This window comes from Paralichthys olivaceus, chromosome 7, assembly GCF_024713975.1.
Source record: "Paralichthys olivaceus isolate ysfri-2021 chromosome 7, ASM2471397v2, whole genome shotgun sequence".
Taxonomy (NCBI): domain Eukaryota; kingdom Metazoa; phylum Chordata; class Actinopteri; order Pleuronectiformes; family Paralichthyidae; genus Paralichthys; species Paralichthys olivaceus.
The window spans coordinates 7,559,036-7,584,121 of record NC_091099.1 but is presented as its reverse complement, the minus strand read 5'-3'; the positions used below and the strand labels follow the sequence as shown (position 1 = coordinate 7,584,121).

Sequence of the window (25,086 nt, the reverse complement as noted above, 5' to 3'; positions counted from 1 at the left end):
AAGCACAATTAAGAAAGTGGAAAAAAGAAAACCTGAATCTGGCCCTTTGGCCAAACATTTACTGGGAGGTTTCTTGGCCCGTGTCCCATCCTTCAGTGGCGTTTAGTGAAAATCTGTTCAGTTTGTTTGTAGTCCTGCTGAATTACAAAGAAACAGACAAAAGCAGATCTCAGTCAGCGATGAACTTGACAGTTATTTGAAGCAGGGAAGTCATTTTGGGACGTTTCCACCATGTTGGATGAACATATCTACGTGTCGGTCGAACAGTCATTTCACAGCAGGCTACAAACTAATGTATATGTGTTGTCCTCTGTGTGCCTGACCTGTGTGTGTATGGATCATATAAGTTAAATGTCAAGAAGCGTCTTTGTCTCTCCCAGGTTGACGTCCCTGTCCCACTAATCACCTTCTCACTGGCCTCCTTAATGAAGCAGATTACATCAAGTTGCCTCATTCACTTTCATCTGCACCCAGAGGAACAGTGACCTCAAACCTGTTATGAAATTACAGTAATGATAGTGTTCTGGATCAGTTCTATTTCACCCGGTGTAGAGGTATTGCATTCCTGCTGCCAGAGTAATGAAAAATTCACCTTCTGTGTATTTCTGCCCATTGTGAATTCAATATCTTTATTTATTTATTCTTTTTGTTGACACTGATGTAAACAATCAGAAATGTCTGAGGGGCCTCCTGGGCTGAGGTGCTTGTGCTCTATATTTGATGGGCGCAGAGATTCAGTCCGCCATGGCTGATGTATTCTTGAGTGACATTTTATCTCTGCAATCTCGTTGATCTTAATGAGATTTCTGTCCTTCATTGAGTGTGTTGCACGCGCATCGGTGTGTGTGTGCACGTCTGCGGTGGCTGCGATTAAGTGGAAAAAGAGCCCCTATCAAACAATTTGTTTCTGACAGCGAGGGCTTACAGCTTAGAGGAGGCGGGACCTCTGCTGACCTTGGACTGCTGACTGGACTGCGGAGGCTTATATGACACTCGCAAGATTTTCCCACTAAGACCTCATTCAGGTCGATTACTCAAGTCACGAAGCTGCAGAACTAGTTTTTAGTGGACCGTAGCAACGTGATCATTACGAGCAACAGTGTGAGCTATTCCGCTTGAATCTGTACACAATCAAAACAAGATAAAGGCCGTACTATGATGTCGATTCATCCATTATTCTCCAAACTGCATGCTGAATGAAAAGTCGTACTTAAATAGACCAGAGTTCGAGTATGTTTAAAATGTTGTATTGTAATTACTGTCCTGCTGGTATTTCAAAGACATGCTGTTAGCGCCTGCACCAAACAACACATTAATGCCTAGCTAGATAACAAATGAGCGTGTGCAGGCCACTACATTAAGCATGCACTTTGGGTCTTGCCTCTAGTTGCATCAGAAGTGAACGCATAAAAGAAGGGAGTGCATGAGAGGAGCCTGGATCTTCACATTTCACATAACAGGTTATTGTGTTTTCAGAGTTGGCTGCCTTTTATGGACTATTTGCTTTTATACAGCAAGTGTTTCGAGATGACATCTTTTTTTTTTGGTATAGATCTGTATTATCAAACTGGGCTTTTATCTCTGCCAGTGAAGTTCTCACCGGCTCTGCTTTTCTGTAAAGGTTACATTTTCTGCACAGTAAAGAAAACACAGTCCAGCATGTCCAATACAAAAATCAAAATTTACTACAGAGAAGTCTTTTCACTTTTATTTTTTTTATTTCTAATGATGGAAACAAAAACAGCCAGAGAAACAAGCGAATCAGACCTTCTATTCCATAAAAAGTCAATGTTGTGCAGCACTGTTGATAGAGAGGAAGCAGAGAAGCCCGATTCTATTTCTTCAGTGAGTTTTGCACTACACTGCACACCAGACCTCCACCTGCCTTTGGTATTGCATCAGAGCAGCTTTTTCAAAAGAAAGTCAGACTTAGGCGGGAGAGAGGAGAGAAAACATTCCTTTTATGCTCAGCTGCTTTTGCAGTAGAAATGTAGATACAGTAAATAAAAAGGGGGGAAAAGGAACTCAAAGAGACGACATGTGGCTGCAGGGGCAATGTGTTTCAAAACAAAACAAAGAACAATACAAAGGATTCATTGGTGCACACAAAAATGCAGCTTTAATTAATGCCAGTGTTTCTGTTGCAGGGAGGTTTGTGTGAATATATTGTTCCCTATTCGACCTCTGAGTTAAGCAGATGTCTTTTTATTGCAGTTTATCCTTTTCTCATGTGGAGGGCAGTGGCTCAAAAGGCCTGTGTGCAGAACTTTGATGTGGAGTCACACACAATCATCCCCCGTTCCTCAGTGTCACTCGCGGATTACTGCAGAAAATATGAGCAATCCCATTTGTTGCAACAAATACCCCCCCAATCTCAGTGGGTTGTGTGGCTGTGCAGCATCCATCAGCCATCACTGTCAGGCTGAATCTCTCCAGCCCGGCTGCACATCCCAGCGACTTTCCCACAGTTCTGCTGTTTAACTCCTGTTCCTTCTTTCTTGCCTCCACTGCAAATCTCCTTGGGACTGTGTTGTGGTCCACATGGCTCAAAAGTAGACTGTGAGAATGTAATGCTGTGTATTACATTGCTAACAGTGTCTCCTCTGTAACACGACTTACCTGATAGCAACAATTGCTCTCACATGGTAATAGCTTGGCCATTTTTGGTACAAGAAAAGTGTTTGGAAAAAGAAACAACCAATGAAGTTAGCCTGAATTAAGGTTGTAGCTACTAAGTTTGTTCACAGTGGAAAAAATACACCAAATACACTGGTCGCTGACTTCTGTACTGCAGGAGACTCAGTCATGCACCCAATATGGATTATTAGGGGCTGGTACTGATATTATAGGGTAAAAAATATCCAATGCAATCAATCTATATATATGCATTGGCAATGATTCTTAAGATGTTGCATTGTGACAAATAAAGGTAATCAAGGCTGGATGTTTTAAACATAAATTTTATAATATGAAACGATAAAAGACAAAAGATAAATAAAACCAAATTCATGGAACTTGAATTAAGAAAATTATTGTATTTTTTCCGCATAAATCTGCATCTTTTCTGCTTTGTTTGTTCTTTTTAATAAGACATTTTTATTGGCCAACCAAAAATAAAGGTTTGGCTCCAGTCAATACTATAAATGATTGTCTTTCATTCATAAATAATGTCTCAGGGTCAGAGCATGTCAAAGGGATTTCTTGGAGCAGCACACATTTTAACAAGCAGGACTCCTCTTCCTCTCCACACAGTAGCTTTGGTGCTGTGAGTCACTCACAGCCCTGCACCCCTCTCTCGTCTTGTCCCCGTGCCTGTGCCCTGCTGAACAGTAGCTGCTCTGCACTGATTGCCTCCTTTTCCTGGGTGAGATCAGATGAATGCCCACTAATGGATTTTCAGTTTTATTCACTGAGCCTCTAGTACAGAATTAGAGGGATTTTCTGGGGGTAATTAATTGAAGTGTCCTTTTAAAGGGGAAGTATCTTTTGTCTTTTAATTTAGTGAGCAGAGTCATTAGATGGAACTTGGTGAACTGGCGATTCACACATTCCCAGCTGAGTAACTGGAGCCGTTTTGGGACTTATATAGGTAGTTATCAGTCCTGGAATCTAATGACTACATTGGAACATCATTGTTAATCTTGTTAATCATTTCAAGCAGATATTTGCACCTATGTCATATCATTCATCTTCCTATGCCACATTAGACTTTAAGGAGCAGGGAAAAGCAAAGCAGAGCACATAAGACAATGTAAAGTGAAAATTGTTCTCCAATGACACACACCTGTCACATATATTCATGTATGCATGTGTGCATGTGTGTTTTTTCCACCCCGTTATGCGTGTGCTTGTAAATTTGACATAGATTTGTCACAGTGAGAAGAACCAGATTTTCGTCCTCCCTGCATTTACTGCTCCCTTGAAACCATCAGTATCCCCTCACTGCCTCAGACCAGTGGCTGCGGCGCTCAGTCAGACAGACGCCTGTCTTCATACACAAACACATACTCATGCTGTTATAGCACAAAGGTGCGTCATTGTGCATTTGGCGGAAATCAGTGGTTACATTTACTCAGTGGTTGCCCTGTCCCACTGACAACATCATCCCGTTCTGCACACCAACATTTTCTAATTCAAAGCATTGACATGCACATATACTTGATGCATTGCATGTAGTCATAAAAGTGTTATTTAATGTTTAACTTTAAGTTTTCTTTTCTCTAAAATGGTTTGTTTTAGACCTTGTCATGCTGGTGTGGTTTGATGTTCAGAAACATTTTCTAAATTACTAAAGTCTTTCACGTGTCTCCTCAGGTTGCACTGTTATCAACAGTTATTTTTAAATGGATATAGACCTTGAGCAGCATCTCTTCTGTTCTGGTGTTTTGTTGCTCTTTCAAGGCTTTAAACATTCATTTTAATTGTAACTCACCTCCTGATCTGCTAGCACTATAGCAGACAGGCTCAATAAGAAGAACCGGCATTATGTTAGACTTCTCAGTAAAGTCAGTAAAGAGGGCACCATATTGGAGCTAATGTAGTTTAATTAAATTGATCTGTAAGATGCTGTGACTGTAGAGTTGTTGGATCTCCAGTCTCTGCAGGGTCAAACAAAAGTGCAAATAAAGAAATGTTAATTGAATGACTGAGAAATAAGCAGATATGCACAGTTGAACAAATAAGCACTCAGAGCCAAAAGTGGTGAAATGAGCAGTGTGATAAACTGGATGATGGTGAGGAGGATCTGTTTAGACATGTATCTGATGACACATTCAAAGATTGAAAGAGGTCATATGGTATTTTGACATTAACCTGATCATAAACTGAAAGGAGATGTTGGCTTGTACTTAAGCTGGCGGTATTGAGGATTCTCGGCAGGAACCCAAATTCATTGATTTTGCAGGCATAAAGTTTTACTGCGGACTCTGAGTGGATGCTCTCAGAGGCGTCATGTGGTCATCCGATCGACCAGCACCCGTCAGTGTCTCCTTTGGTGCTTTAGCACTGGAAAAGTTTGAAAAGCCAAGAAACTTCTTTACTCAGCACCACTGTTGGTTCTTCAGTAAAAAGTGGATGCAATGTTCTAGAAGGGATTATTGTGCATAATGAATAAAGCTCACTCAGAAAAAAACAAACAAAAGACGATGATCCCAATGTCATCCCAGCCGTCTCCCCTTGTTTCAATTAGAATTATATCAGATTATTTAATCTAGAGTTTACATGCAAAAATCACATTTTTGACTTCCACCATGAGCCAAAAAAGATTCAATGTAAAAGCAAGGAACACCCTTCACAAATCTTAAACATAATACAAGTATTACATTGATGGGAAGCAACTGTTTCCTGATGAATGCATGGGTGTTATATAACAGGGAATAGAAAGATGATATATAGTACATGAAGAATGGATAATATGGCGTAGTCACCCCTCTGTATATGCGTTTCAATAAAAAGGATGCTGATTAATCATTTGGCAACTTAACTTCCCCAAATAAAACAAGACCAAGTGGCTATTTAGATTTTAAGCTAATAAATTACCAAAGGAAGTGTGAAAATATAACAGTTAACAGCCAACTGGCATGGATTATAGGGAGTGAGGGGTGAAAGTATCAAATACTCCACCTGAATTTTTATAAGCTCCATGAAATCATACCTGACTTCCTGCACATCTACCATTGTCTGTAATCTGTCTCTTAATAGTTAGCATACTCCCTGCATAAAATCCTGCGAGAGGTTGTGATCTTTCATTCAAATATCTCTCCGGGGTCTCGCATTTTAATGAGTTGCGTCAAGCCTTCAGTTCCTGACTCTAGTTAAGATGGAAGGCACAGAATCTCACCCCCTAAAGTCGAGTCTGAGATGGGAGGGGAGACAGACACGGGTGCAGTGGATAGATAGGACACAACATTTTTTTTCCCATCATGCAAAAACTGTGAAGTAGCTAGCGGCAATGTGAATTTGTACCCTGCTCCTTGGCAAAGGAAGAAGCAGTAATACAAAGTAGAAAAAAGGCAGATGGGTGGTAAATTAGTACAAATGGAGTTGTTATTTGTATTCGTTGTGTACTCCATTTCAGAAAGCTATTACCACCCACCCTCCCCGCTAACTATAAAGACGGTATATGCCCTTTCCCCAACCTGTCCGAGAGGAGACATCTTCCTCTCCTCCATACTCTCTGTTAGTCTCTGTGGACTTCGCTTTTATGGATCCAGCCGACATTTCTCTCTGGTAGTTTCCGTCCTTTATGATGGCTTCAGCTCACCAAGCGTGCTGAGCAGCATCAGACATGATCTGCTGTCTAATTGTGCACACACCGAGATGATTCATTAAGCTTAAGAAAACGAGAGCGATATTCTATCACCTCCTCAGATTAATGACTTGTTGTCTGAAATGATCTCGTCGGTGGATGGGGGGGGGGGCTTCGCTTTGGCAGAACATTACAAGCATGAAACATTTGGACATGTCTGGTGGCATCACATCCACAGGGTAATTAGATTTTCTTTAATGATGATGGGATCATGCCGTGCGGCTGCTGAAGTTTTACTTTAATCAATACACCCAGGTTGTTATTGAGTTTGCTGATTACTGTTGCCACTGTGTACATTTCATAGCTGACTCAACAGCTTCGGTGCTTCAGAAAATACCACATCGCATTAACCCTCAACTTCCTCTCTCTTCATCTTTGTATCTTTTCACATCTGTCCATTCCTCTCAGTATCGTTTCCTTTGCTTCACAAATGTATTTACATCCTTTTTATTTATTTATTTTTCATCAACTTCTCCACTGGTAGCACTAGTGTTCCCTGTACTGAAGAGTTTAGGAGCATCAGCACTAAGTTAAGGAGCACGACTCACCATAAATAGACATTTAAGACAATACATTTCATTTGAATATAATGGTAATAAATAGACAATTTACAGATGGAAATAACAATGTGCTGTTTTATTTGAAAGAAAAAAGTCCAGTACATAAAAAAATATTAAGTTAAATAGAGCTCAACAAAAACAATACATTTATAAATGTAAAAATACGTGTTTACTACAGTTCCTGCATGATGAGCATTTACTTGTGGAGGTCGTTATTTTCTGTAGCTGCAATGTACTGATGTCCCATAATGCCTCACATGCAGCCTCTCCGTAGACTATAGTCCCGACTATGTTACTGCAGAACACGCAACTCAAAGACAAGCTAGTGGCCAAAATCTAGTAACTTTGAAAATAAAGAAGTGAGGTGTTCTCTACTGCAACATTTCATCATCACCAAAAGGGTAAAGTGAGAGGAAGAGTATGGAGGAAGATGACATCCTGCTGTGATTTGTCCTCATCCTTTATTGTTACACACACATTTCACACAAAAAACACCTTCCTACACGTGCAGTTCAAAGGAGGAGAGTGTCATCCTTTTATACAGGTAAAAAACAAAGGGAATATTTGCAAGTGCTGCCTTCAAATATTTTGACAATATGCCACAGAATAGTCGAGCTCATGGAGCCCTGACTTACATCGGTTGTCTCTTTTCTTATAAAAATCAGCTGCTTCACCTCTCCTCTACCAGGATGCCAATTCTGCGTTCTGTTCTCCTAATCCTGTCCTCTTTCTTCCTGTCACATTTCATTGACTTTTCCTTCCTCTCTTCTCTCTCTGCTCTGTTCGGGGTCAAGATGAGAGGAGGAGGTTCATCTGGTCATTACGCTCTGTGGACTGTGTGCCTGACATTTGGCTCCACCAAGGGACCTGTAGCACTCAGTATGCCAGAAGGAGAGGAGGAGACAAGCAGACGCACAAATAAAGGAGAGAGTAAAAAAGTCAGCTCTGGATTAAAATCATAATTTATATATTTTCACATATGTTGTTGATGAGGGAGACAAGATCAATCACAAAGAAAAGTTATAAAGTTATATCTAAAAGTAAAGTTCTGTATAGTGTTTTATTTTTAGTATTTTCCTGATTTAAAACTTTGAGTTATTATTTCCATGTCTGTGCCACTTTTGAAACACAAGAACTGCAGCTCAGGTGGCGTAATCGACTCTAAATCGCTCAAAAGCTTTGTCTCTATCGACAGAGCTCACCTCCAGTCTCCTGTGACCATGTCTTTAAATAAGCTGGTTAAAATAATAAGTGGTGTAATGAGGGTTTGTGTTGCTTAAAAGTGTAGAAATGGAATTACCAGAGGCATAACTGCAGGCAAGGCAAAAAATTTGCACAAAGAAAAATTGCAAAGGATGCACAGTATGTCAGGCCTCTGGCAGTTCAACGTTTTCAGAGACAAAAAAAATACAGTTTAGTAGAAAACAAAAATCTATTGTATGCACTTTTTAAATGTCATAGATTAAGATTGATGCATCTGTAAAACTAGTGTTATATGGAACTATTTTTTTACAAGTATGCTCACCGACATCCCCGGAGTTGCCCTGTGTTGTTGTCGTTGCACTTTGTAAAACATTGTGTTGTGACAAGTACATTTTCATGCACAGAAATATGCCTGGAGGTATCTGTTGTAAACAATATCAACATGTGGCTGAGATGAAGCGCAGTGAATGAAGGGATGAATGATTGCACCAATGAAGAAACGAGGAGGAGCACAGTGAAAATGATATATTTCAATACTTTCTTCTGCCGTTAAAAAAACATAGATCATACGTAGAAATGCGATGATTCATCTTGACTTTGTCCCCTTTTGACTATGCACGATACAGTAAAAACAATATTATCATCATAGATTATAAATCTCACATGATTCCCCTCTTGCATATGCACCTAATATAATTCATTTATGTTATTTTCAGTTATACGATATGATTCCATTACTCAGCTGTGATTGTCATTCTGTAGACCGGAGTTGTTTGCCAGGTTCTCTTGTTCATTAGCATGTTATTTATATTCTCATTAGCAAACGTGTCATTGGTGTGCTGTGATAGGAGCGATAATTGTCCCTCTGTCAATCATTTTATTGAAACTACCCAGCCACAAGCTCAGATGAGTCTCCGACTCAATCTCAAGTATAAAAATGCAAAGATATCCTAACTCATCCTTGGATCCGTAGTGTTTTGTCCCCTGATGAGCGACTGATTGTTTGTATTCTGTTCCTCTTGTAGCCACTGTAAATTGTTTATTATCGAGCTGTTGCCAGTGGTCCAGCTGAGGGCCGAGCAGACTCTGGCTGACGGGGACAGAATGGAGAAAGTGCATCGTAAAGGAGGGAGAGAAGGGAGAGAAGGGCAGCTTGACTGTATTTCAGTCCATTCACTTGACTGTCAGCTCAGCACTCATCATCTCATATTCAGTTTCTCTGCAGCAGAGCTCTACAACAGATCCCCACATCTCTGGCTTCAGCTGCCGCAGTTATCACTTCCAATGCTATTCATTAAGAGGACTTTTACAACTATCTGAATTTTAACGCTTTTAACAAAAAAAAGACTGCTTCTCTTCTTCGCTGTAAATTCAGATTTGCTTAACATTTATTTTGCACAGGAAACATCAAAAAAGGAATCAAGTTTAGAAATCGATGTGGACACAATGTGAAAAGACGAGATAGTGGGGCCAGAATACACAGGGATTATTTCTGTTCTTATTTCTTAATATCTTTTAGAGTTTAGAATCCTGGGAAGTTATTTGAGTAAATTTCCTGTCAAGCAGTTGTGTCCAACTTATCAAACTGCTGTCTGCTGCCCAAACTGAGCCTAAGTCGCTGTCTTGGTTGAAGCACCTGATGGGGGGTCACAATTTTAAGGAAAAATAATTGTGTACACTTGGAACTGAAAATGCCAAACAAAAATGTGCACATGAATCTAAAATGTTACTTTGCATATCTGAAGAAGTTTGAAATCAAAGTCCACTGTTGGACAGTTAACATGATGCCACATTGTTTTCCATATTGAGGTTCTGTTGGGATGGTTTCTTAACAAACAGTAATTTGAAGTGAACACAAAGAGCAGGTCTGTAATAGTCTCTTTAACTATTAGCCTGGAATATTTACAAAGAGAGAATCATCCACGTAAATATATAAGAATTCCCTGTAGTTATAATTAATAATCTATCAAAAAGAAAGTACTATGAAATATTTATTTATTTCTCACTACCTAGGATTTCATATACTTTAAAGAATGACTGAAAAAATGTCCTTGGATGTTGGCCAATTAGAATAACTACTAAAAATATTTAGCACTGACCTATTTTTCTATTTTCATCTACAGTGATTTGGACAGTGGGTTTCTCATTTCTGTTTTCATACCCTTGGTTTTTCTTTGAGAAGATACTGAATATCGTGTTTTTATGTGCAATTACTGTACAAGTGACATCTTCATAGGTTTCTTCTAATCTGAGGAAAGTTAACCAGACAAGTGGTGAAGTTCTGTTTCTACAACAGCTAAACAATGTGTTCAGTCGTCTCGTAACTATTCCTTGGTCCTGTGGTTATTCTCTTAAATCTTTAGAAAAAGCCAACGTTGTGTTTAGTATGTTCAAAAAGAAAATCCTTGTTTTTGGTACAGTCCTGAAAGATATTGCAGAAAAACGTTAATGTGCCAAACGGACAGGCAGCCAGGCAGGGAAGCAGGCAAATCTGTGAAATCTAATGGAATAAATAGGCACACAAACAGGTAATGAAAGTGCTGATATTCCCTGAAGAGATGGCAGCACGCAAATCAGTTTAATGGGCTGGAGGAAGTGTGGAAGCTCAACATAGAGATAGACGTGGCACACATTTACAGTCGTGTCAGAAACGGATATAAATCACAGTATTTCTTGAAAAACAAAAAAATAAAAACAAACGAGGAACTGACTTTAGTTCTTCGTAGTTTGATGTTACAATGTGAAGACAAGCAAAAAGTAAAAAAAAATATAAATCAGACCGCAGCAGTCTCTCAGACATTTTCAACTCACAACAAAACATGATTCGATATAAAGAAAGTCAGATCTTTACAATCATCTCTTTGAAATGACATGTTTCACAAAAGACGCAGAGGCGGGCCGGCGTCTGAGCGCGGAACAGTGCCGTGGTAACAATAGGTGAGCAAACATGACAGTCAGAACACAATGCACCGTGTAGTCAAACAGATGCTAGAAGCTGCTTCACCAATAAGCAACACCTACTTCTAAAAAATATCACGTGTTGATGTGAGTGGGAGTTATCTGCACAAACAAGAAAAGTAAAGAACACACAAGACAAAGCTTCTGACTGTGTTTTTTTTAAATCAACAATGCAATGAAAAGTTCATTAAATATTCTTTTTGTTGAATTGAGTATTTAGTCATTTTCTGATATTTACTTTTGTGTCCTTCGTGTGAACCACCGGCATCAGAAGGCATCTTGGTTTACAGTTAAAAGGTTTTATAAATAAACCATGAGACCAGTGTTGTACAACTTTTTTCCCCCCAGAAGTTGAAGTTGTAAGCAGATAATATGGACAATCATTGGGATTTATTCGCTAAACCTACTTCAAATTAACATTGGGAACATATAGTACTGCTTTTCTGTGCAGTATTTTAAATGAACAGAGTATTCACCAAGGATATATATGAGCCCAGGGGCAGCAGTGTGCCACTTAATAAATACATACAGTATTTCACCTGCATGCCACTATGGGGGGAAGTTATTTTGAATTATGTGAAAATAGTACACCTTTGCATTACTCACCCGAGTGTGCTAGGGAATGGAGAGGAAGTCCAGTAAAATTACTCTGTGTGCAGTTTTTAAAGCTGAAGTTGAAGTTTAGGGGGACAAGTATTCATTAAGAGGATAATAACAAAAGATGGAGCTGATCTGCTTCATCAGGGTATGTTGTGTTTTTACTGACGATACAGGAACTTCCTAATTTCTTCATTTAAGCAACACTTCATGTAACTGTAACTGAACAACTGCGCCCTCTCTGGCCACAAATTGATTCTGTTGGGCTTGATGTCAGAGTGAATCCCTGGTTTTCATGTAGAGAAAAACTAAAACCTATATATGCAACTGAAACACTATACTGATTGGTGGGTATTACCCATGATCCCCTGCTTCCTGATGCAAAAAAGCTGATGATGTAACAAATCCACCAAACCCTATTCAGAATTTAGAATTTGTTTAAAGTTTCCTCGCTGAGTATATTCGAGATAAACCCATCCATCCATCCATCCAGTATCTTTAGCTTAGTAAGTGAGGTATTCCAGAATGTTCCTCGCCATTCTGGTACAACGCCCACATTACTGCTGACGCTAAGTGGTTTCTTAGTCTTTTTAGCTGATCTACCATTCAGCATTACTCAAACTTGCTGGACCTGACTCTGACAAAACAAGCTGTGACTTTCACTTCCCACAGGAGATCGTACCCACTCACCAAAGATACATGGAACAAGAACAGACTCTCAGGGTGAGGAGTGGGAATGAAAGCAGGACCATTCTCCCTATTCCAAGTCACTGAACCAACAAACTCATATTTAAAAGTGGTATTTTAATCACCATGAACAAAATGTTGCATAGTGTTGCTTTGACATGCTGCCAAGCTCCTATAAGTGATGTTCAGTTTTTAAGATGAATCCTGTCCACTTCAATCCAAAGAGAAAAGGTCAGATCAAAAGCAGAAAAGCACAAATCTGTTATTGTTATCATTCCTCGTAATAAGTCAATTGAGAAAAACAGGTTTTCAGGGGCTTTGTGTGCTGCAGTATTCATTGCTATGGACAATGAAGTGTTTCAATTGTCAGTCTATTACTGAGGACCAACCAATCACCTCATTTCTGCCACTGTCTTTCCCTGCTGCTATAGTAAGTAGTGAAGTGAATTTTAAAAATGCCCAATTCCTTCTCTGTGACTGTAGGCTCTACCTCCTGAGCCGCAGCCGCCACTAGCAACCCACTAGCCTGGTCGGAGGTTAGATTTTTAGCACCTTGAGTTGACATCCTGAAGTGTCTTTGAGCAAGATGAACAGTGGGATAGGAAAAAAGTACTTGGCTAAAATAAAAATTGACAACATGTCTCTGCTTACCTCCAAAAGTAAAGCCAAAGTATTCCAATTCACCAGGAGGCGATCGAGGTGATTTGGCTTCTTTTCTGCACAGCCGTAATCTTGTCCATCTTCATATATAATTTAAAGTCTGTAGCAGCAAAATCTGCTGGAATTGTCCTGCAGTTTAACCAGACATTCATTGATGAAAGTTTCTACTCCCGTGTTTTTTTTAAGCCTCTTATTTTCTCTACGTCCCACCTAGTGATTTTCTCTCTCGCATTTCCATGCAAACTAACCTCTGGTACCATCTCTTCACTGCATTCTGCCTCCTGTGAAAATTATCCTGTAATTCGCAGTTGTGTATTTCCCGCAGTATTTGTAAGAGATAAGATGATTCATCTTTGAACTGGCTTTGATCTCATTCCCACCTGAGAATAGAGCAGGTCAGCTCCTGGTCTCTTTCAGTCACTTGAGTCTGATTAATATAAATCTCATTTCAGGTTTTGAGATATCCATTGTACGTGGTGAATGATTTGAATGGAAACCAGAAGCTTTCACACATGCTGATATACCCATAGACACATTGTGTGTGTGTGTGTGTGTGTGTGTGTGTGTGTGTGTGTGTGTGTGTGTGTGTGTGTGTTTGTGTGTGTAGACTCTAACACATACTGGCATCACATTTACCCTTTTTCTTCCATTTTGTCCATGTACTCTTGCTTTATCTTGGCTTTACGCATCATGTCAGCTCCCTGGTGGCGCCCACAGATCTGCCGGCCCCCACTGATTTCCTGTGGGGTTTGAGAAAGATATAGGAGGTAGCTGGAGGCAAGACGTTACCGTGTACCACCAGCCCGAGTGACGAAATCAATCCACAACATGCGTATCTGTGCGAGCATTCTTTTTCTGTATCAATCGTTGTCCTTTCATATTTTACTTTGTGATGTTTTCACATCATAGTCCTGCTCTTGATTTTCTGTTTCATTTTATTTTTTGACCGGCTGCAACAACGTGGAAATGACTCATTACACGACAACTTGATAGACGTGCATCACACAGCGTTTACAGACTCTCTCTCCACCGCCTTTATCGTCTCAGCTCGCTCTGCATCCAGAGCGAGCTGATGTCATCCCGCTGCACAGCAGATGGATGTCAGTGATAGTGAGGTAATGGGCGTCCTGCTCATCCATCCCATCGTATAACTGCCCGGTGCAGTTCACATTGGGCCTTGGATGCTGCCAGAGAATGACGATGATAAGAGAGGCCAATGAGTCATGATGTAATTCTGTGATTAAACTCGGCGGACATTAGTGTTAAGAGTTATACCCACTTCTGTTGTCCCATTACACAACGCTAGATGTTTATAATGTAAGCTGATTGATGCTGATGACCGCTTTGTATTAACGGACTGACGGACGCTCACTGGGATACACAATACTCACTTGTGAGGCTGAATCACAGTATCTGATGAAGACAGTGAGGAGTGAGAGGGCCAGCTCCACTCTGCTATCAGGTAGAACTTGTAATATGATTGTGTTGCATTCAAGGGACCTCAGTTTACCGGCGAAATGAGAACATAATTCACTGAGATCTGTTCAAGATAACCAATTTAGCCATCATTTTTAACACTCTAATTTGCTGCCAGTCGGTGTGTCCGTGCACAAGATGTGTGTGTTTGTGTGTGCGCCCACCAAGTCATGTCTAACAGTGTCGTTTTCGAGGTGTGAAGTGGAACAGAGTATAGGTAATGAAAGAGATGGGAGTGTGTAATTATTCTGCAGAGGAAGGATTACCGGTTTACTTAACCATTAAAGGTTCACCTTGAAGTGCCAATGGCAGGGGGATAAAACCCACACCTCTCTGCCCCTCATTACCGTAAACTGGACTCAAGTCACACTGCTGTTTAATGTAGACTTTGCATATCTTGCTGCAGCCCCCTTTTGTGTCTTATCCCAGCAGTTTGGCTAATGCACTGTGGCAAAGTACTGAGGGGTATTAAGAAGAAGCATGAAAACAGATCGATGTTCATGAGCCATGCCACGTGGTGCCGGTATTTGGTACTTAGCAGAATGTTTTGTTAAGTATCTGGGTCAATGAAAAATCACAAACAGTTTCTTGCTGGGAAACATAAAACTTCAGTTAGTTTAATAGTTTCAGAGAATAACAGAAGAAGCTTTATGTGAGAAAACTGCAGCGTTTTGTTGAAATAAAGCATTGTTCCCTTCTCTTATTGTTCAAAAGTGAAAGCAGAAGCGTCATCATCCACATTGATTAGTTGTGTCATTTCACAATTATTTACACACAAACCAAGATGCACTGATTCTCTACTTTTATTGCTAAAAAACATCATTTGAATAAAAATCTTTGAATTCTTCAAACACGAAATGATCAGAAGTGTGCGAGACATCCCCCACTTTTAAGAATTGTCCATCTGTGTCTCACGCACACACTCGCATCATAATGAAGATGCACATCTTACAACTTCAAATTTCAATAAAGTAAAGAGCTCTTGAGCCGATGAGGTTTCTGACTGCAAGAAGATCCAGTTTATAAAGGCTGTAGAACGCAACTTAACATAATGTGTGTGTGTTTGTGTGCACATGTTTGGAGTCACATATACATGCTTTTGCGTGTGTATACTCCACTTTGTGTGGATTTGCATGTGTGTTCTGTTGAATCGCTGCGATTGTATCTCACCGCCGACAAGAGACAGAGACATTGAGGGTTGAGGGTGTGTCAACGAGTGCTTCCTATTTCAGCTCAGTCGCAGGGAGCAGGATTTCCATTTTTGTTCCCATTACTAAATAAAATGCACCCTGCTGTTCGAGCTGAGTCGAGGGAGAAAACACATTAGGGAGGGCAAACTTTTTTTTAAGTGGCTGTGGGCAGCAGTCGGAGTGAAAATTTAGAAATCTGCTCAAATCTTAGATGCATTGTGTTAACAAATATCATATAGACAGAAAGCTGATCTCATTGGCTCAACAGACATGTAGAGTGTGCACAACAAACTGTTGTAATAAGTTTTATATCCACATATATTATTTCCAAATGCAGCTGTTGTGATATTTAATGGAACCTCATTTGTTTTTGCTGTAACTCTATCTTCCAAAACTGTTAGTGTTTATGGGCCTGGTGTTTTGCCCCCCTTTACAAGTTTTCCTTGAATTCAGACTCATTCATGTTCTTTATTGTCTTCTCCAGGGACCACGGTGATGAGGATGACTGCATTTGATGCAGACGACCCTGCCACAGATAACGCAGCGCTGCGATACAACATCGTCCGGCAGTCACCTGACAAACCGTCCCCGAACATGTTCTACATCGACGCAGAAAAAGGCGACATTGTCACCGTCATCTCGCCAACGTTACTTGACAGAGAGGTGAGTTAACCTGGCATATCTGTGAGTGTGTGTGTGTATTCTTTGCTGAGTGATGGCCTTTTTCCAAGTGGAACAGAGTGGGAGTTTTTCCTGGACAGCTCCAAGCTTTACACTCGTCACTGGAACATCTGAGATGTCGCTTTTTGTACATCTCTGTCTTGACCTGTCTTTACCAGAGAGGAGAAGTGTGTGAGTGAGTGTTGTATGCCATCTCTACATTTGTTTTAATGTGGGTTTCTGAGGGAATGAGTGCTGGTGCATTCCAGCGTGCAGTCACAGAAGCCAGATGAGCGTCTCTCCATTTCCCTGTCTAACTGGAGCGAGACAACGGGATGATTGCTTTTTCAGCAGGGTGACGAATGCCAGAACATCGATTTGATTCGCTGGTGGAAGAGGAATATTAGCTGTTGTCAGACACTTAGCGCGTAGTTTAATTGAGGTGATACACACTCATCCGTCAGCTCTGGCGGTGTCCAACAAGCCCGGCTGAAAACCTCCCATCCGGAACTGCTTGAACCGCGGCGGCTAACCGCGCTGATGAGCCGCTCCCCGAGCTACAGTAAACTGTTTAATAGAGGCGTAATTGAAATGAGATGTAATCAATGCAGCGAGCACTGTTAGAGCTGGTTTTGTGAGGTGATGGAGAGACCGAATCGTCGGAGAGATGCATCCTGGTTGTTGTTGTTTCTCCTCTGAAATGGAAAAGTGAGACTTCCGGAGCTTATCACTCCCTGTAAACTTCAAAAGATTTTCTCCAACAAACAGCAGCATCTCTTCTCCTGTCGGCAGCCAGGATTTATTACAACCACTAACCGTCTTCTGGTGGAATATTCAGTTGAACGCCTTTGAGGGAGGCGCGCGGCCAAATTGCTCGCCTGTTTGTGGCCTCAATAAATCTCTGAAAAAGCAGATTCTTCCTCTCACTTCATCCTTCACCCTCTTGAAGTATTAGTAACTCTTTCCAACTGACGAAGACCCGAGTCAATTGTCCCTGTGTGTCAGCAGAAACAGGTCGGAGTCATACTTCATTTTCACTGTTGATTTAATGAGCACTTAGGTGGCAGCTGTTTGTCCGGACACATTATATTTTTGTTCTTGTCTTTTTTTCCGTGGGAGCTGCCAGGACATGTATTTTACAAACCTGGTCCTGTCAGATAAACCTCTCTTCAGATGCTCGGATGAGTTTTACTGTCAGTTTCACCTATTGGAGGCCTTTTTAGGTTTGTTCTTGTTGGAAAAGAGTGTTCCCAAAGAAAATGATTATAAAAGCATTAGGAAAAAGAAGGTACCGTTACAGTAGTACCAGTACAATGTGTACCAATACTTGTATGTGGGTACTGGGGAATAAGAGGTGATGTGGTTGAATAAGGAGGAAACATTTCAGGATCTGTTTCACTTTTCATTTTATCTCTATAAACTAATTCTTCATGTTCAGAATCTGGAGGTGAGGGACAGGATTTTGCAGCCGGAAGCTTCTGGTTTCCGTTTCGAGACTCACATCTGAGCAGGCTTTGGTTGACTCTCCGTGTGGAGAACAAAAGTTGCGGAACACACTGACTGAAGCGCACCAGCTTTTTAATTTATCTGCAATTGTTGGATTGACCTAAAAAACCTATAAAACATATCTGTTGTTTTGTGAGACACATTCAAATCTGCTGATTAAAGGAACAAGTTAGACTGGAAACTGTGACCAGTGAACAGAGAGGTTTGGACTGGATATATGCTGTCTACACCGGAAGCCCTAAAGTTTTTACATTATTTGTTATGAGACGATAACCAATGAGCTCAGTTATTATAAATAGTAAGTACAATATAAATTCTCTCTACTTTCTTCCGAAACATCCAGATTATAGCTCTGTGGGTCATAAACATACCCTGAAATACAAATATAATTCTGCTGTTACAGACTGTAATCTAAAGCGCTGCTTCTTTTTCCATAAAGTGTCATTGCTGTGACAAAGGTCTTATTGGTTGTCAGTGTTTTCCACTTATTTGTGATCTACACCAGCTCAGAAGATGTAAATGTTTCAATCAAAACATCTTATTTTCTTAAACAATCAATGACACTGCCATTTTAACATTTTCATCATGAAGCCGTGTCACAGTCCATTAAAATCTCATCCACTGCAGATGCCGTCAAAACAAAAATAAAATCCATTATGGTGATTTTTTATTTTCCACTAAACAGCCAAACAGCTATGACTAATTCATGTCTGCAATACGAGCTGGCGCTGGCAGTAACATGATTGCAGATGTGGCCAAATAAAAGTGGTACAAGCCTGAAGCACCATGTATGATTGTTCCTATGTTGTATCTACAAATATCTTTCCCCCTCTTCCCCCCCACTGCCATCATTTGTTATGTAGCTGTTTTTCTTTCCAAGATGTCCGCAGGGATTTTAGTAAAAGTCCAGACCCAGTTGGAAAAAAAAGGAAGTCAAAAGCACACTCAGTCAGCAGAGCCAGATGGAGGTGCAGAAGGCGTCGATTTAAACTGAACTGTCGTCCTCTAGGTCTGCAGAGATTTAAACCCAACCTCTTCAGCACATTCACATGAGTCTGACTCCTGCGTGGCATCCATCGTTTCCCTCAGCCGTCCTGAGAATATGGTGTGGTGGCATGTGTGTGCAGTTTATATATGTGGCAGCCAGGCTTTTACGCACCGATTCAAAGAGGAAACTGAGAGGGAGGAAGATAGAAGAGAGGTGCCCAAACATTCCGCCTCTTTTCTTCAAATTCCTCGGACATAATTCAGGGGGAGCTTTAGGTGTGTTTGGATAGACACCTCACCTGCCCCAGGGAGACAGAAAGCAATCCGGAGAAAATTGGAAAATCAATTTTGTCACATTGAAAATCGGTTTGATTTTCCCTCTAGTGCTTCCTCTGAGGCGTAAAATCCTGTCTTGATATGCACATTTATTCCACCGCTCTGTTTTTCTCCTCACTTTACTTTAGACACATCTCCCCCTCACTGTCTTATGTTATTTTGACACGCGATGCTGTTGGATCAATTGCCGGCTGTAATTTTTGACAGCTAATGTTGCTGCAGGGATGAGGCCATTTTCCTGAGTCTGGAGGGATGAGGGAGTGTTCGTACCTTCCAGTGGATGCACGTGGAAATCTGTTAATCATCAGAATGTGGTTTGAACAAATCAGTCTAGTTTACAACAACGTCCATCTGGACCTGTTTTCTTACAATGACTAAGAAATTCTTCTTTTGAGCTGCAGAAAATGCAAAACTCATTGCAGTCATTGGAATTTAGCTCTCATTTTGCACATGTATGAATTACATTTGTTCAGGGAATTCATCACAGCAATTTCAGCATTTTCCAGTCTTGTAGAGTCACATTTCACCATATTTTCACACCTGTTGGATTGTTTGCAGAATTTGAAAGAAAACAATTTGCCATGAAATTCGTTGGAAAGCTGGAGCATTCTGTTGTATTTTTTGGAGCAGATTCAAAAGAAAATCTGGCTCCAGTGAATTTAAATGTGGTATTATAAGAAACTGTTAGGTACTAGTTTGACTAGTTATGACAAAGAGGACAAGGACAGTTGAAAGTCTTTAGCTTTTGTAAAAACAAACATAGCAGCTTGACGGATTCCGTCTGAGACATTACATTATGTTTCTATTTTGAAAGATAAAAGTCCGACAAGCGAAATAATGATTAGTGAGACTAACTCGACAAAACTTAATAAATCTTTTTGCTTTGCGGAAGCAAAACTTCATTACAGTTGTTTGTCATGGAGGAATTTGATTCACTGCAGAAGTTTAAGACATCCGGAGAAAGTATTAACAGAATATCGGAGCTGGCTGATCATCAGTCTAATCCTGGCGTCCTCAGTCATCAGGGCTTTCAATGCACCACCTCCCGTCACAGCCCGACTACACCACATCCTGCTCACAGGTTTGTGAACTGGAGAAGCAGAGATATGAGCAGAAAATAAGCAGCAGTGAAAAAAGTTACTGTAACCTTTAAAGTTTCAGTAAAAATACAAATATAGCTATTTAAAAATACTCAATCACAAGTAATAGTCCTCATGAAAAATCCCTTATTTCTAAGATTACATTGGTATAAATTGACACTATTATAGTAAGCATTGATTTCGTCATTGAAAAATATATTATTAATATGCAATGACTAATTAATACAGAGGCATTGATGTGTTACTGTTGTAGCTTTTGGACGTGGAGCTCGTTTGAATCCCTTAATGTGCAGTTCTACACAAATCAGATAGATTTCAGGGATATTAAGATGATGATTAGGAGAGAAAGAGGAAACATTTAATTCTTATAAGCAAAGGTGTCTTCGCCTGAGCCTTTTTTACTGATTTCTGATTTTGGGGGATTTTTCATGAGATATTGCTAAATTTTTTAGATTTATTGAAAAGAAACAAAGAGATGAGTTTAGAGGGAAGGATGTTTGGAGGAGCTGTTGACAAGTAAGACAGCTGAAACGTGACACAGAATGCACTCTGCTTTTAAGACATTAAGATCCCAAATGGCTCGAGAGCGCTCGATAAATCCTTAACAAATGTATTGAAAGCTTGTTGTGATAACCATTCTGCAAAATCTTCATCTTAAAAGTAACTAGAAAAATACAAAAATAAATCTGAAAAATAAATGTTGAGGAGAAGATATAAAGTATAAAGAGTTGATACCTTAAAACTGTACTTTATACAATACTTGAGTTAATGTACTTTGTTAAGGCAGGAGAGCTGGTGCTGTGGAGATCATATTTTTCTCTCGACAACAAATTAACTCTGAATTCGACCACATCTGCTCATGTGATTAAACTTTTGAATTCGTCCTGTTTATTCTGAAGTTGTCTTTCGAGACATCAGAGACCCAGAGAAAGACGCAGTGCATCTCCCTCAGTGGAGAGATGAGGAGGAGATGTTCTGAGAGCTAATGACACACAGTAAATGAGAAAAATGAAAGGCTAGTTCTCAGGTTATTGGGTTGAATGTTTCAGGACAGTGATAGAGTGATCACATTTCACACAAACACAGAGACACATCATTGTAATCTATTCTGGTCTGTGTAGTGTCCATGTGCTGGCAGTGCTGTAACCAGAGAGGACAGACTGCTAATGGCAGTGTGACTCTCTGACTCTGGTGCTCTCTGGCCAATCTGGGAGCTGTCACTGGTGAGGATAGCCAATCGATGGAGTCGGCCAACCCCTCCGTCCCCCTGCATGTTCTACAAAGGTGAATACATGGAGATAAAATGGATGTCCGTGTGTGTGTGTGTGTGATGTTTACATGCAAGCATGTTCCCTTTTTATTTTTCAGCTCGTTTTTTTTCCACCGCTTTCATCTGTGGAGATCTGATGCTCGTTAGAACCTTTTATTCCCCTGTTGGGTAGAAAGCACATCTGAACAACCATCGCAGCACAACAACACATTTTCTTATGTAGCGTGTAACCATCACCTTTACAGAAAGATTTGCACCTGATAATGATGTAACAGGTGAATCGTATGCAGCGCGCGGAACCATGTACGTTAAAGATAATCCGTTTTGACAGGCAGGTTCATGTAGAAGCTCACGCATCACCTGCCGCCTTTGGTCATATGTTGTGCATGTTAAGGACATACTTCCCATTATCTGCTCTGTTGTGTTTAGCTAGGACAAATCCAGAGTGACAGGCAGCTGGAGGAATGTACACAACGATCAGCATATTTATGGCCGTAAGTAAAGTGACCCGTATTTGTGTGGTGCGGCCCGGCGGTGTGATTCCTGGGTCTGATAAGGAAGCTTATCCTGTCTGATGGTTGATTTGGGGCGGTGATGAACAATGGCTGAAGCTTTGGCTCATTCTACTCTTTTGTACTTTTCCTCCAATTTCAATGTTTTGATTATTTCCTCCTCGTTTATTGTCCCCCCCCCCCCCCCCCGCCTGCTTATTGCATCGTTTTCCTGCTTCTTTTCACTCTTTGTTTTCCTGCCTCAGTGTTTGTCTCTTTTTTTATTTATTTTTTTCTCCGTCAGCCTTGCCTCTCCTTTTCTGTCAACACTTCACTCCGGACATCCAATTACTCGCAGGTCGTAACATAATGATTCCATTCAGAGCAGTGCCATTCAGCGCGGGCTTCAAACAGCCATTCAAATTACATCCTCGGCTGCTTCAGAGTTGCCTCTCTGCAAAATGTTGTTTTCAAACATTCCTGGGGCCACCACCTAATCTGATCCCCCAGATATAATTGAATGTCAGTCGTCGCATAAAGATGTTTTCCTCTCTTCAATTAGCGTCTCGTTTTCTCGTGTCACATCGGCGACACAAAGCAGACAGAGAAATATTTACTCCTCCCAGGTAGAGGCTGGAGAGAGTTATTATATTATGTCATTTATATGCAAATAATATAGCGCAGGCAACACACTGATAAGATTTCATTACAGCAGATTTGATGTGCACTTCAGTTTATAAACTCCTTTTCATTCCCCTATTATGACCCAGAGACTGGAGAGGTGCGAGTAGATGAGCTGGGTGGAGAGCGATGCAGGCAGAGATGGACACAGGTAGAGTTCATTGCAGTGGATGAGGAGGAGAGAGGCACGGAAACACAGGCCGGGTGTTGGCGTGAAGAGGGGATCAAGGAGGAGGACAAATGGTCAGAGAGAGTGAGAGAAGTGCCCGTTCAATATCCGCTCAGAGATGCAGCCTCCAGGAAGCAGCTCAGTGGAGAAGTGAGACTCAGGGAAACGTCAGGCAGCAGCATTGTGATTTATTCAAACAAACATTTTGGAGCTGCAGCACTTTGTCTTCTGTGACAATGAAATGTTTCTGTGGCCACGTGCTGTGAGGACGGAATTTAATGATACTCGAAAAAAATGAGAATTAACTATAGAAATGCACTAGTGTTTGTTTTTATGAACTACAGCCAGAGTAGAGAACGAGGACAAACTAGCCGAGTGCTGTGACTGCTTCTCATCATAAAGTGACTTCTGGGTCCATCTACTTTAATTCAATCACACAGGCCGATGCATCTTCTCTGCAACTACATTCCAACAACAAACATCGTTCGGCATCACCGCAGTCACAGTCCAGACATATTGTGAATGAACTACACACTTCCAGAGCGTCCACCCTAACCTGCTACATTAGTACGAACTTTGTACTTTCAGTAGACTTCTTTATTTTATTTCCAACCTTGTCTTATGGATGACAGTATGTTTGACTCAAAGTGTTGAGAGTTTTAATTTAATTTACCAAGATTTCGTCCTTGGATTTGCATAGCACCTCATCCTCTTTAAAAACTCCTACTGACAAACACTAAATCTAAAAATCTCTGAAAAATGTAACACTACTTCACATTTGAACATCATTAGGATAAAAGCATCGGCCAAATTGGTGAAGGTGAATGTAAGTAGTATGAAATGTATTCAGTGGTCTTTTACACAAAGTACTTCTATCTTAACTTTAACGAGTGCCTGCTAATATGCACTTATCTGAGTGTGTTTAAGAGTTTAAAGACTTTAAGAGTTTAAATATCTAAAATATGTTTTGCAACCACACATTATTCCGATTATTTAAGAATAGAACAGAATATTTTGTAGAAGACTTAAGTGTCGGTGATTACGATGTTAAATGCTGTAGATTAGACTCTGTTTGCTAAAAAAGGTTCTTGACCTGTTCAGTGAAGGTTAAAGTAATTAAATCGAGATATGAGAGAATTGTACATCCCCACTTTTAGTTCATGTTTTACACTAAAACACGCTCTTATTTCTTTTAGTCATTTTGATGTTGTTTATTTTTCCCAAATGAACAAATCAAACTTTATATTTCATTCAACAATTGACTCAGATGAATATCTCACTGTATTTTTCATGAAATTAACACTTCAAACTCACCTCACCTGCTCTATCTGGATAGTTGGTTTGTTTGGATCAGATTGCCGCTCATCAACTTCCCAGAGTCACTCAACTTGACTATGATTGACTGAAGGAGTCACATTTATACACTTTGATGGTCGTGCAGATGACAAAACCAATTACAATCAGAAACGTTTTCTACGACGGTGTCTTTGCACGTCACTGTCGACGATGGCTTTAATCAGAAGAAGAAGTCCAGAAAAGAAAGTTCAACACTGGAGCACATTACGGAGAGATCCCATTATAAAGAGTGTTACTGCAGAGTCTCCTTATTTGATGGCCACCAGCCAGAGTTCTGGCAGCTGTAATCAATACAGTGTAGTTGGTGTGAACCCGTCCACCTCATGCTCCCTTGTTCTTCCCTGAAATGAACAAGGTGGACACTGTTCACGGGCATTGATGAAATATAGGCACCCCTCCTCTTTCCCCACTCATCCCTCCATCTCAATCCTTCTCTCCTCCGCACCCCCCACCTAACCCTCACCCCTCCAGCATCCCTCTGTCCAGTTGCATTAGTGAGGAAATGAGATCCCCCCCTAATTAATTAGATCTGTGAGTGCTAAAGATGAAGATTACATTCCAATGAAGGTTAGAGGTGTCAATCACATTTTTTCTAGGCTGAGCATTCCTCAAGATAAATTGAGTCCCCTGGGCATTGTGGGTAAAAGTGTGTGTGTTGTTAATCTTACCCCCCAGCCGCCACCCCCCCACACCCTCCTCCCTGCTTTAATTGAGTCTCACCGAAGTCGATGTAAAGCTCAGGAACAGAGAAAACAACAAAATGGAGAATCACACCAGTCAGATTCCACATTAAAACAGATAACTGGGGCTGGTTGGTGCATATTCACCAGAAGAGGGGAGGGACTGTGGGAAAATGGAAATACGAAGTTGGAAAACCGGATTATGAAGACGC

General features: G+C 40.6%; 1 protein-coding gene and 1 long non-coding RNA gene across 2 annotated transcripts in view; both read left to right on the top strand.

Annotated features, from left to right (window-relative positions):
* cdh13 (cadherin 13, H-cadherin (heart)) overlaps positions 1 to 25,086 on the top strand; it is a 275,119-nt gene that overhangs the window by 160,096 nt on the left and 89,937 nt on the right. The window contains exon 8 of the mRNA XM_020079467.2: positions 16,123 to 16,301. Within this exon, the coding sequence (XP_019935026.2) occupies positions 16,123 to 16,301 (179 nt within the window). The remainder of the gene's footprint in view (positions 1 to 16,122; positions 16,302 to 25,086) is intronic.
* LOC138410842 (uncharacterized) lies at positions 16,328 to 24,009 on the top strand. The gene is made up of 3 exons (XR_011243458.1): positions 16,328 to 21,511; positions 21,927 to 21,991; positions 22,759 to 24,009. It is a non-coding gene; the product is annotated as an uncharacterized lncRNA (long non-coding RNA).